This window comes from Vigna unguiculata, chromosome 3 (genome assembly GCF_037176805.1).
Source record: "Vigna unguiculata cultivar grain cowpea cultivar isolate G323 ecotype 2 chromosome 3, ASM3717680v1, whole genome shotgun sequence".
Lineage (NCBI taxonomy): Eukaryota > Viridiplantae > Streptophyta > Magnoliopsida > Fabales > Fabaceae > Vigna > Vigna unguiculata.
Window position 1 is genome coordinate 41,583,112 of NC_140794.1, and position 14,154 is coordinate 41,597,265.

The window sequence follows — 14,154 nt, forward strand, 5'->3', positions numbered from 1 at the left end:
TAAATATGAACAAAAAGAAGGCATCTTTTAGCTTTGCACCTTTTTTTCCAAACAAAAACTGATCTCTGATACAGAAGAACGCGACACGTTCTTCTTCTATACATAGCACAGTTTGAAAAAAGCTGTTTCAACTCCCAGTATAGACCAAGAAAAAAATATTTCAATGCTAGAATTCAAGTTTCTGTTCAGAGCTAAAAAACCAAACCTTTTTGTGCTTTCAACGAAAAAAAATAAACCCATTAAATACTAAATGCATGATGAAGCACGGTATACACCTTATTGCATACATTAAAGCTAACAACAGGTATACACCAGTGGAGAAACACGGACAAGCACTGTGACATCGAAGGATGCAAATACCAAAATATTATAGTCGAGTGATAAGTAGTTTTCTCATTTTCTTCAGTGTCACGCCACAATAATTAGGAGGAATATTATCAAAATTAAGATATAAAAACTCAAAATGGGATGGCGCCTTGATTGGTATCAATTACAGTTATAAACATTGAATCCAAACCCAATAAAAAAGCTCAAAGTATTAGACATCCCATGAAACAAATTCCTACTATAATTTTAGCCATCAAGATGTGTCCCTAATAAACCGGAAAACATAAAAACATAAAGCCAATTTGTCTCAGAAGAGAACCAAAAAACAAACTAGATAATATTCACCCCTGCATCCAGAATTACCAATCCACAAGAAGACTCCCAAAAAGTCCTAAGCCTGGAAGGATTGACAGTCATAAGAAAAATAATTAGAACAATCAAAAGGCCAACAAATACGTAATATTATGATAATATAGAAACGAATTTTAAACTTAGGATTAAGTGGTTAACAAAATAAAATGCATGAATTCACGCAACTTGTATAACGCATAGTGAATGTCAACACTCCATGTAAAGAGCATTTTTAATCAATTTTCCCAATGCTCATGAAAGAATGTAAAAGATAATTCAGTAGGTACCTTGTTGGCTATGTTGTTGGAAAGCCAGTCCAAACCCTCATAAAGACCCTCCCCAGAGGTTGCACATGTGCTCTGGATGTACCTGAAAGTAAAACAAAAGTATGTTAAATTTCAACCAAGATCGCTTTCAGTTATAGTCAAGGATGCTGTGATCAAAATATTTACCAGTGGCGCTGTCTGAGAGAGTGAAGACCTAGCTTGTCAGTAATTTCAGCAGCATTCATTGCATTGGGAAGATCTTGTTTGTTAGCAAATACAAGCAATACTGCATCTCGCAGTTCATCCTGAAAAGATAATTGAAATTTAACTTTTGAAAAAACATGACATTTATCACAATATATAAATAGGAGGCAAAAGTAAAGGCGACAATGAATCAGGTCATAATGTCATTATTTACATTAAAGTAAAGCTACCAATCAATAATTTATCTTCCAAGGAAATATACCACAACATTAATTGATGAGATTCCAATCCCACACAAATAGGTAAATTAAACTTAGTTAAAAAAAAAAAAAAAAACTGTTGTGAACTCCTCTTAACAATATGAAAACGCCTTTTTTTTATTATAAAAACATCATATGGAAAACTAATATAGCCTCACTAAAAGCGTAGTATCTTCAGCAGCATAGTCATATCAATAAAAGAAATAGAAAATTGCATACTGAATCAGTTTGAACATGTGTGATCTTACACCTCATATAAGTGAAGGAAATTACTGTTGGGGTGAGTACAAAGAAAACGAGAGAAAATTTTGAAATTGGAAATAGAAAGAAAATTATAGAAATTGTTCCTTAAAGTCAACTTCTCTCCGTTCTTTCACTACATTTCTTCAACCAAACACGAAAATATTTTCCCTTTTTTTTTCTCTTACATCCAAACATAGGGCAAATGTCAGATGAATCTATTAGAAAAAAAAGTAGTGGTTGAGTGGCTTTGACTACCCAACAAGATCTGTAAAGAAATGTGTAATGAAACTAAAAACAGATTACTGCTGGACAGAATCTACAAAAGAAGTCACCCTTCTTCCTTTTGTTTGTGCACTTTCTCTTTCTTCCATGCTTCTATTCCCGCTAGTCAACAACCAACAGCCCATTTTTCAGTTAAAAATTCTCTCCAGTATGAGCAGAGTGACGAAATCAATCCTATGCTATGATGACTTTGGTATATTTCCCATGTCTTTCTTGGTTTATAAACCCAACCGAGAATTTACAACAAACAAAAGTCTTTCTTCACATTTTGGACCAAGAAAAGATGCAGAGCAACAAGAAAGTTTCCTTTATATGGATAACCAATCCGTTTTCAAATATAGTTGGGAGGCTTTACCCAAGAATGGGTTAAAATAAATGGAAAGATAGGAACATGGGAACAGATTTGATACCAAAAAGGACAACCTATTTCAATTGTCGTGCTTTCTAACAGGAACAGACACGAAAACAAAACAAAGATATCACATAATATGACCCAAAGAGCCAACCTAAATTGACAAGTACCTCATTCAACATCCTATGCAACTCATCTCTGGCCTCAACAACTCTGTCCCTGTCATTGCTGTCTACAACAAATATCAGACCCTGTGTGTTTTGGAAGTAGTGCCTCCACAAGGGACGAATCTGCAAAAGAAAACATGTGTATTAAGCTACTGACCTCTAAGACACACAGAACTCAGCACCATGAAGGCTTTATCAAGAAATTGTCAAGAATACATAAAGATTAAACTTTACACCTTGTCTTGGCCACCAACATCCCAAACAGTGAAGCTAATATTCTTGTATTCCACAGTCTCCACATTGAACCCTAAAACAATTAAGAGAAATAAAAATCAGAAAACATACAATTAAGAGCAACAGCACAGATGAGTTTGAATTTCACCCAATTACTTCCGTAACAAAAGTATAGGAACTCTAATCTAACTCTGATTGTTGCCGGAAAAAAGACTGCATTTAGTATGCTTGAGGTTCCAAATATGAACAGTTAATAATTAGTTATAGTAGTATCAATAGTTTATTAGAATAACTATGAAGTTAATTAGAGACTATGGAAGGACAGAGGATCTGGTTAGGGGTAGAAAGGAGAGACATTGTGTCCTGTACCAATTGAGAGCTGAGAATTATCTCTGTTGTATAAAGAGGATACCTTGGAGGAAATATCTTTCTCCTTGCTCTGTTCTTTTTCAGTTAAGAAATAAAACATCGCTATTTTTTTTTTTTCTATTTTCTGCTCAGGGTTCCTATCGGACTAACATGAAGTAGTGAGCAATAACTGCTGTAAAACATTACTCCCATTGCATATAACGAATCACAAACGGACGAGCCTCTGAAATACCCAGCATCATTTCACATCTCATTCTTCAATTTTCAAGGTTTCATTACAGATTCAATAATGTATGATTCATCTTAAAAGCTTAATAGCTGTGTAACAAGCTCTGAAATAACTAATTTAGTCCTCCTACAAGTTGTTACTAGATCAATATTGAAAATGTAAGCACATTAACATTATATTGGTGACATATTATACACACATACATACCAATGTAACACAACCAAGATCAAAATCGGAAAACTTACCAATGGTAGGAATTGTTGTAACGATCTCTCCAAGTTTGAGCTTGTACAAGATGGTGGTCTTACCAGCGGCATCAAGACCAACCATCAGAATTCGCATTTCCTTCTTGGCAAAAAGCCGACTGAAAAGCTTGGTGAATGTCAACCCCATTTCTCCTTCAGCTAGCGGATCCCTACATTAATAGATTGCACACAACATTAACAGAACCAAACTTCCTTCCGCAGCAAAACTCAACCAAATAATTTCATCCACGAACGCAGTAAACGAATCCCAAACAGTGGTACAGAATCAAATCAATTCATCATTAACTAATTCGTCGACAGACAACCAAATCAACGATACTGGACTCAACCAGATCTCAAGCCAGGCAACAAAAACAGCAACAAGCATTTTGATCCGCCTCATAAAAAAATAATCACATGGAAACCAGAACGGATCACAAACGAAGAAGTAAACCAGAAAATTTACACGACCCGGTTTGAGAAAAGAGGAACGATCTGAACATCCAGGTCCCGAAACCCTCAGATCGAACGATTCATATATGTATTTCAAACAGCGGCAAAAGCCAAAACATCGAACTAAAGAATAAAAGCAATCCCGAAAAAAATGAACGGCGAAAACGCTGAAAAAACGCATGCAATACAAAGCATTGAAGAGAGAAATGAAATTACTTAAGGAGGAAGAGGGTGGAAGAGAAGGTGATTGGAGAATTTGAAATTACCTTGAGGGATCTCGAACGAGTAGAGAGAGAGAGAAAAAAGTAGAGAGAGAAGCGAAGAATGCTTTACAAAAACGCAAAATGGAATGAAAGGTGATTTTATAGCAGAGACAAGAACGGGGGTACCCGAATAATATGCGCGTTTTGGATCAAATAACAATTGCACCCAGCAAATTGCAATGAATGCATCATCTCACGCTGCATCTTTCGAACCTTCCAAAAAGGCAATGCCCCCTTTTAAATAATTCAAATTCAAATATCCTAAACTAACATATTTTTAATTTAAATTTAATCCATTTTTTTATATCATTAAATAATGATAAATTATTATCATATGTTACATAAAAACCATTTTTAATTGTTATTCATGTTTAATACAGTTGATATAAAATGTTTATATTATCACTTAATTATAAATTAATTGAATAAACTTATTTCTATTATAACTTTTTATATTATTAAGGTAAACAAATACAATTATGTAATAATTTTTAAATATGAATGATGTTATATTAATATATTTATATTATAATGTTATTAGGTTATATATAAAATAAAAAAAAAAAATCGTTTTATAGAAAATATGTAAAAGTAAATGATAATTTTTAAAAATTGAATAAATAATTATAATGGGAGAAACGTGGACACACAAAAGAAAATCATTTTATATATAATTATAAATACATAAAAATCTTTTTAATTAGTAAAAACTTAACTTATTTGAAATTAGTGTTGAGTTTCTTCCATCTTTAAAGTTATTTTAACTTACATAGTTATATAATATAAGTATCGATTAATCAATTTTTGAAAATTGCATAGTCATTTTTCATTTGATTAAAATATTAAAATATTGATTTCTAAATAATTAAGAGAAATATTTGATTATATTGTATTTAAATTGATTTATCTATTGAAATTGTAACGAATTAATAATTTGATTATATTGGTAATATATTGCAACAATTTGAGTATTAATGGTATTTTTTTTTAAATAAGCCTAGAGTTTTCCTATTCCCAGTGTACAATCCATCCCAATTATACAATACATACCAATTATACAATCATTTAAATCCTTTTAATGAGATGTTGGTCAACTTCTTGGGAGAACACATAAAAGTCGGAGGATATATTGAACTTATAATTACTTTAGAGGATGCCAAATTGTAGTCCAGTGTTCATAAAGTACATTGTCACAAATGTCTCGATTATCATACAATCTTTTTTTCGGTTAGACCACTGTTAAACGAGTTGAGAGCGATCCTCTCTATTATTCGCTTGAAACTTAAGTTTCTCATAAATGTCAAATAGATTGGCATGTTACATGTTAAGACTTCAAAAATGATGCAAAAAGTAGCTTGTAGTTGATGTCGTATATATCCTAATCCCTAATTTGCCTAGGTCAACATTTTAGATATCAACCCTCAGTAGGCGTTTAAGGAGTGAATATCCCAGCTTGTTGGATAAGTGAAGGAAATTGAGATAAATGAAAAATAGGCAAAATACATTTAAAGGAGGGTTCAATTATGTACTAAAACTTTTCATAAGAACAACATTTAATTAAAAATAAAGATATGAGTCTTAATTGGACAAACTCAATGTCAATATATTTTCACAATTTTATTACAGAAGATTATTTTCTTTAAATATAGATAGATGATAGTTCCATAACATGCAATCTAAGGGTGTTAAGAGTAAAAAAATATTTACACTTGATATTTTTATGTTGGTTCGTTTATTAAACAGATTACGTCCAATTCTTGATCAAGTTCTACTAGCAAACTATCACTGTAAGATACAAGATGAGTATTATTTGGACCTAGGCTATTCTTGGCTAAACAACCGAATATTAGTTGGAACACTCCTAATTAATCAACCGAGTATAATTTGGAACACAACCACTCTTATCTAAATAATTGAGTATTGTTTCAATCACAATCACTCCTGGTTAAACAATTGAGCATTGTTTGAAATGCAACCACTCTTGGATAAACAATCGAGTTGTGTTTGGAAAAAAATCACTCTTAGCTAAACAACAAAGTATTATTTCAAATGTCACTCCTTCTAAAACTGCGTATTGATTGGCTCACACCAACTCCAAGCTAAGACTAAGTATTCTTTGGAATTTAAAGGTCAGGTAGCATCTGTTGGTGAGCCAGAGGTGTCAAAGGTCAGGTTGGGGGTTCGATTCCCACTGGCAACAACTCACCCAGTATGAATGGACGGAGAAGGGTGATGGGTTGGGGTGCGTTGGGGTGCGTTGGGGTGCATTGGACTGTAATAACCTGACAGCCTCTGGGGCCTGAGAAGGGGTAGCCAGGATGTTACAACTACACTAAATGCTCCTACTACAACAGGTAATGCAAACTTCTATTTGAATGAATGTTGTTATACTTAAAATAGTTTATTAGGCCTAGGTTAGACAATTTTTACCATGACTAAAGTAAAAGTTAGGATTGTACAAGGCAATTGGATATGCATAAATGAAAAATTATCCTTTTTGAGTGGTTGTTGCATAAAATAACTTTGGCACATTTTGTGAGATCCTCTTGGTGATCAGACGAAAATACATTCTTGACAAAGCTTAGTATAAGTACACACACATATTAAGGTTGTAGTATGAAATGCCAACAACAATATGTTATTGTTTGTCTTAAGAGTGAACTTGATCAGATGAAGATATGCAAGCAAGTGTTATGAGATTGTTGACAATAGACAAAACAATTATGTCAATCAAGATTTGATATAAAGATATTCATGTTTATATATTTTGTTGTAAGTGCTTAATAAAAATAATTTGGAGTTTGTTGATGTTTTCTCTAACAAAAACAATTAAGGTGGGAATGAAGCTAGAAGACTAACTCGAAGGAAACTTGTAAAGTTCATTAAGGAAAACACATGTATTTGCATGGTTGGTGTTGAACATGCTTGGTATCGGTCTTGATTTTCTATTTCACTGGTAATCATTCATCTATACACAAAGTCAATGATATAGAAAGAAGAAAGCTTGTTATGGAGAAGAAAAAGGTTGTGATTGAAGAAATCAGGAAGTTGATTTTTGCTTCTCATATCTAGGAAACATAGTACTCCTCCTGGTTGGCAAATGTGATAGATGGTGTGTCAAGATGCAAGCTCTTAGGTGTCATAAACACATATTCTAGATATAACCAAATTAGAATACATTTAAAAGATGAAGGCAAGACAACATTTAGGGCAAAATCCACTTATTGTTGTTATTAAGTCATGTCTTTTAATTTAAAGAATGTTGTTGAAGACTATGTTCGAATGAAGTGTGGAAGCTTGTGTACATGATATGTCAGTGAAACCACCTTAGTTAAAAATCATTGAGAGTTAATAAATTGATATGATTAGAGAAACTGAACAACTAAATTTAACTCTCTTATAAGATGAATCGATGTAAATTTGTTGTAAATGTCTTCTCTATTTTTTTTCCTTCATTGTTTGTTACATTATTTTATCTTTCTTAATCTTCAAAGAATTTTCAGTATTGAATTTTAAATACTGGTAAAACTTGTTTTACGATCTTGATCAATATGATTTAATAAAAATCAATAATTTTTCTTTTGCAAAAATTGTTTATTGTTCAATTCACCCTATTTTTAATTCAATATGTTATTTTAACAAGCCAATATAAAATTCCTATGTTTTTTCTTTTCTCTTTATCACCTTTTTTATCATCTAACCTAACCCTATAATTGGGTTTTTCTATTTGTGTAAAAACATATTTTTAAGATAATATCATTTATTGCTTTTCATATCACAAAAGCGCACGTCACACTCTTCTTTCATTAGGATCTAAACAACAATTAATTAATGAAAAGGTTTTAAAAGTGTAATTCAATCTCCTTACGGTTCTCTGATCTTTTTGTGTGATTCATGCAACCTAATTAAAAAAGATAGTATTCTTTACCAAATTGTCATTGCCAATAAATCTTTCAAGGCCTAGGTCTCGCCACATTCATTTTGTCACCAAACCTAGTTTTCTTGTTTGAGAAGTCTTCTTTTATAAATGACATTAAGAATGAACACATGTGAGTATATAAATGAGTTTGGCCACAGAACCCACAACGTGCAAAAATTATCTCGCTAAGCCTCGTATTAAGCGGGTTTATTTTAGCAAGTTCACACCCCTCCACAAAGCTAGTGAGTTTAGCTCGCATTGATAGAAAGCAATAATTAAACTGAAAATATTATTTAATGTGTAAAGTTTACCTATTTTGAAATTCAACTATAAATTGTCCAATAAAAAAATATTGTCCAAAGGAGGCATAATTTAGATATTAAGCCACTTAAATTGATTGAATCACCTCTATTCAATATAGAAACGGATCTTCTGAAAAGTTTGTACATTTCGAAGTAGATTATAAAATAATGAGGTGATTCATAAAAATGTAGTAACCCTGTACATCCAGATCAAAGATCCTCTTTTGTAATCTGGACATGCCTCATTAAGAAAGTCAAATGAATAATCGTTAGTAGGGGGTGTATGGCACATCTCATGCAACAAACACATCATCTTTTTACTCCCGAATATACATGGTGTGTTTCACCATATCATATCATATCCAAGTATGTTGCGTACACACCGAATATTCGCAGAAATATTACACAACTAGAGTAAAACTATTCTGAAGCTTCTGCAGCATAAACCTGTAAAAGTTCCCTTTAGCATGCCATCATGCATAATGAGCTTCACTCAAACTTGCAAGAGCTTTCAATAATCCATGACCTCAGGGGCAAAACTGAATTTCAGAATACCAAAGTTTTGAGAAAATAAGCGAAAATGTATATTCTGCGGTCTTGTTTACTGAAGCTGATCTTTTTAAGAAACAGGACACAATAGTTAAATCTGAGAAATCTGTTTATTTTATCATTATCAACCTCACAGATACATTTAAAATGGGAAAATTAAGGACAAGGTAAATTAAGGACTAGAGGTCCATGCCTCAAATTGATGGCAACAATTAACAAACATTTAAGGTCGCCGTTTGAACTTAGAAAAATCAGGGCGTCTACGTTGCAAATATGCAGTCTTCCCCTCTTTAGCTTCCTCCGTGCCATAGTATATCAGTGTTGCATTTCCCCCAAGTTCCTATAATTTAGATCACCAAGTACAAATTAAGAATGCATATATATGAATCAAGACAAGGGTAAAAAATGTTAACATGTAGACTGAAGGAGAAATACATCAGAATAAATTCATCATTGAAAGCATTGGAATATTCAGTATAACTAATATTGCTTCATATTATATTACTTTTCTAAAAAAAGTATATATTACCACCCCCAGAAAGAATCAAAAACATTTCCTTTGTCTTAATTAAAGAAACACAAGACCACTTTTGAATATATTTTTGCTAATTTCCCTATATGGGAAGTCTATCAGTAAAGCTTTTCACTTAAGTAGATGAATTTCTTGGACTATTAACAATGTATAAGGCATACTTGTTGGTTGAACAAATTACCCCTTTACGCTAACTGTAATGCTATTAAATATAAATATTACTTATATCCTTTAATTTTATATATATTTCTAAAATAAACATAAAGTACGACATTGTTAACTAGAATGAACTAATTTAACAATTGCATAATATTTCACATAACATTAAAATCTTGAATATACCTGAAGTCCAGAATGTCCATCATCCACTGCATTAAGAGCTGACTTGAGGACCCGTATAGCAGTTGGACTGTTACTCAGTATCTCCCGACACCATTTTATCGTTTCTTTCTCCAAACTCTCAAGCTAGACCAAACCAAAACATAGCGTTCACTGTAAGTGCGATGTTGGAGCATCGGTTTCTGCTATTTGCTTTAATTTAAGTAGCTCCCTGTTCCTTAAGTGTTCCTTGACAGTTTAATTACTTCTCCAATTGGTATACAATAATGTAATACTCAAACAGTGAAGTAAGATTTCGTAATGCTTTCAGCAAAATGAGAAATTAAAATTACAGTCAAATTATTCAGACGAAAAGAACTCACAGGTACAACAGTGTTGACAAGACCCATTTTCTCTGCTTCAACAGCATCATAAAGCCTTGTGAGGAACCACATTTCACGCGCTTTTTTTGGACCTACCTGTATGAACAAGGCGAGTTTCTATCTTTGGACTGGAGATATCAAAACCATGCAGCAAACAAAATCCACTACCATCTAGAATAGTAAAATCATGGAGTGAATTACCAACAAAATAAATCGTATTTGATTCTTACCAAACGAGACATGATAGAACTTCCATAACCAGCATCAAAGCTTCCTACCTTCCGTACGTACAAAGATAGAAAGAATTACAAATCCATTATCATATATCATTACAGAAGAGGGAGAGTGAGGGAAATACAACTTTGCCTTCATAGATTATGAATATATTCTTGTATGTTTAATTATTATGCGTCTTATATAAAAGGGAAAAGGGTTCAAGAACCTTAGGACCAGTTTGGCCAAAGATAGCATTATCTGCTGCAATAGTTAGGTCACAGACCATATGTAATATATGCCCTCCACCAACAGCATAACCTGCTACCTGTTTTAACGTTAGAAAAATAGTTTGCATATAACAAGAATAGTACAGAACCAAAAAAGAACACGATATCATATCTTTATTCACTAACTGAAAATTTGAGGCCTAGAGTTGTAGGTGTTGACATAGAGGGGCACATTAAATTTTACAAAACTGAAATGCATGTTATATTAACCTTGAGTTGACTTTTTAAAGAAGAACAAAGTTTAAAATATCATCAAGACAATACAAACAAAACAATATATTACAAGTAGTTGAATCCCGGGACATTTTTTGTGCTGTGAGTTGTTTGATGACCAGTCAAACCATGACATGACTAAAAGCTGTGTTATCTTCCAATTAATACTTAGTAAAATATACTGCAATACTATCTGAGTATTATTTGTTTTGCAAGCAAAAGTATTAGAAGAATGGAAAGGACAAGGGCTATCAGTCTTTTTCCTTTTGCAGTCGATTTAATGGGTAACAAAGTCCTGGTTTTCTTGTGTCCCTTGGGTTGCTTTTGGTCCAACACTTGTACTACTTTAAAAATCAAAACTGAATATATATTTTTAATGTTGTCATGTCCCTTCTTTTTTTTTTTTGGATACTACATCGACCCTAAGAACAAAGCTGCAAAAAGGTGCGGCTGAGTACCATTGCAATCACTGGCTTAGGGAGGCGGCGTATCTGCACCTGCAATAAGAGAAAAACAAAATGAAAAAAAGTAGAGTAAGAAAGGAACATTTTATTTTTCAATAACAAACATTAACATTTGTGTCATTACAAATAATGGGAACCACACAATAGAACTTGAAGACTCTCATGAATGGCTCAAAACAGACAAGGGATTAACTCGTGTAATAGGGATAACTCCTATTCACACAACCAGAAAAATCTAAAATCAATCAATTATACCTGCAAGTCTAGCACATTAAGGTTACTAAAACCTCCGTCATCAGAATAGCCATCGTCGGTCCTCAAAGCCTGGTCTCCACCACTACAAAATGCCTTGGTTCCCTACAACACGTTATCAATTGAATGATCTCAATATTTTAATTTGCTTCAGCTATATCAGTATTCAATACTTACCCAATAACTTTAATAAATAAAACCTTTAATATTTTTTTATAAAATACAAATTTAATCGATCCATTCATGATATTATACTTTGATAAATATGATATTCTTATCGATGTAATAAACTTAATCATTTTGAAATGGTATAAAACTTTGTAGATAGCAGTATTAAATTCATGGATGGATTGAATATACATTCATATTACTGTGCAAATTTCCAAGAAATAAAAATTAATTAATAAATAAAATTCAGAAAAGGGAGAAGGAGGTACCTTGCCAGTGAGAATGACGACCCCAACAGATGAATCATCCCTGGCGTCAGTGAAAGCACGCATGAGCTCCTTCACCGTTTTGGGACGGAACGCGTTCCTTCTCTCAGGCCTATTAATACTTATCTGCAACACAACACTTACCAGTTGCGTAGCGATAACAGCAGAGTAAGAAAAAGCAAAGAGGATTTCAGAAAGTAAACCTTGGCAATTCCTTCCCCGACGGCCTTCTCGTACACAATGTCTGTGAAGTCATCGGAAGCGGTCTTCCAAACGACGTCGTGAGAAGGAACGTGACCGTGAACGCGGCCGAAGCTGTTGTCGGAAGTGGAAGTGCGGGTCAAGGTGAGTTCAGGGGACGCTGCGGGAGCGGAAAGGAGGTGGTTCTTGACAGAGGCGAGCCTTCTGATGGCGGTTTCGAGGTCCTTGTTCTCCGCCATTCGATATCTGAGACAGATTCTGAAGATGATGGTTCGCTTTATATTCAATCGCATTCAACATTGGTAGCTCTTGTCGTGGCACTTGGTGATAAGAATGAGATAAGGTAAATAAGGTAAAGTCAATGAAATTAATGAAACTCTGTACCGGGAGAAATGTTCATTTCAAATTGTTTATAATCATCAATTTTTCTTAAACATTTTGTTTTTGTTTCGCGAATTTTATGGAGTTTATTAATTTTTTGTGTGTGTATATTATGTTAAAATTCTATTTTTGTTCATTTATAATTATAAAGTTATTTATTAGGCTTTTTTTTATTAGGTGTAATTTTGCATCAATTTTGTAAATCGACAAATTTTAAAAAAATTACGATTCTGTACAAGTTGTATTTAAGGAAGACTTTATAAGAAGAAAACGTATTTCATGAACATGATTTTTTACCTTCAACCGTGAACTTTTGAGTAAAAACAAGATGAACTAAAGTCGTTTGGTTCAATCATGACTTTACTTAAAGTTAAATTATGTGGGTAATGCACTAAAGTCATGAGCACACATGACAACTTTCAATTTTAGTTTTTAAAATTATGTCATACTACTACACGACTTTAGTGAAGAAAATATTGTGCTCTCCTCACATGATTTGCATCTTTTTTAATTAGAGGTTGCGAGTTGTGTACATGACTTTAGTTAAAACCAGCATCGTCTCAAGTCATGTTCTTCTCACATGATTCGCATTTTTTTTTTAAATCAGAAGTCGTGACTTGTAAACGACTTTGGTTAACCAAATTAAAATGCTTTGTATTTGAATTGTTTACCGTTAAATTCTTTTCATTTTCTAAATAACTTGTTTGGATAAAGAAATTAAAATATCTTACATTTCAATTAATTGTTTGGAACAAACAATTGAATTTCTTATGAGATAAAATTTAATTTTAATAATATTTATTTTAGGCTTAATTATGTTTTGAGTTCATAATAAATTTGGAAACGGGCTCGACGACCCAGATGGACCGAGCTGACCTGACTACCCAACCAAATTGGTCTTACTCGACGACCCAAACGGGTCGGGTCGGTCGAAAAACCCAGACAGGTTGGATTGGCCCGATGATCCAAATAAGCCTGACAGCCCAGCCTGTCATGGTTGTGAGGTTGAGTGAGAACAATTTCAAATTCCACCTTTTTTAGGGTATTTGAATTTCTTCTAATTTAACTAATTGAAATACTTCAAGAAAATGCATGCATTTTAAATGCTTTTTAATTTCTCTATCCAAACAAAACATTTCATTACAAAGAATTTCAAATTCTCCAAATAAATGAATCACCCTCTTGAATTGCCTCATCTAAACACACCATAAATGTTATCATGTTCAATATTCAATTATGTAAAGTAATTGGAAGTTAAATGGGCTTCATAATAATAATCCTGGTTTTTATTAGGGACAGCAACGTGGGTTTAGCCTGGCGAACCGGTTCACCAAAAAATGCGGGACAAGTCAAGATATTGAGTTCGCTGGCCCGTAAAAGCCTAGTTCGCATAACCCGCAGCCCGCACGGGCTGCCCTGCGATCCATGCAGGTTGGCTTGCGACCCGCATAAAAAAAA

The 14,154-nt window shown here is 33.2% G+C and overlaps 2 protein-coding genes across 3 annotated transcripts; both read right to left on the minus strand.

Moving 5' to 3' along the window:
* Positions 1–451: 451 nt before the first annotated feature.
* Positions 452–4,445, minus strand: LOC114177821 (ADP-ribosylation factor). The gene is given in 8 exon segments (XM_028063377.2): positions 452–724; positions 966–1,001; positions 1,004–1,047; positions 1,131–1,249; positions 2,456–2,575; positions 2,689–2,759; positions 3,530–3,699; positions 4,249–4,445. Coding segments are annotated over 7 exon segments (576 nt in total). The 5' UTR covers positions 3,678–3,699; positions 4,249–4,445; the 3' UTR covers positions 452–686.
* Positions 4,446–9,106: 4,661 nt separating this feature from the next.
* ECHID (enoyl-CoA hydratase/isomerase D) lies at positions 9,107–12,635 on the minus strand. 2 transcript variants are annotated; one of them, XM_028061132.2, is made up of 9 exons: positions 12,318–12,627; positions 12,118–12,240; positions 11,684–11,785; positions 11,423–11,461; positions 10,691–10,789; positions 10,479–10,526; positions 10,249–10,344; positions 9,890–10,012; positions 9,107–9,355 (listed from the first exon to the last, which is right to left on the minus strand). In XM_028061132.2, exons 1-9 carry the CDS (start codon positions 12,606–12,608, stop codon positions 9,239–9,241), a joined length of 1,038 nt encoding a protein of 345 aa, XP_027916933.1. In that variant the 5' UTR covers positions 12,609–12,627; the 3' UTR covers positions 9,107–9,238. The 2 variants fall into 2 exon arrangements, with proteins under 2 accessions (XP_027916933.1, XP_027916934.1); XM_028061133.2 differs by lacking the exon at positions 9,107–9,355 and having other exon boundaries at positions 9,945–10,114; positions 12,318–12,635.
* Between the last annotated feature and the right edge of the window lie 1,519 nt (positions 12,636–14,154).

Excerpts from the sequence above, each read along its gene's own strand:
- ECHID (XM_028061132.2), bottom strand. The coding sequence starts at position 12,608 with ATGCGATTGAATATAAAGCGAACCATCATCTTCAGAATCTGTCTCAGA. Across the intron at positions 10,345-10,478 it reads GTTCTATCATGTCTCGTTTG|GTAGGTCCAAAAAAAGCGCG; the intron begins GTAAGAATCAAA and ends TTGTTCATACAG. Across the intron at positions 9,356-9,889 it reads ATGGACATTCTGGACTTCAG|GAACTTGGGGGAAATGCAAC; the intron begins GTATATTCAAGA and ends TCTAAATTATAG.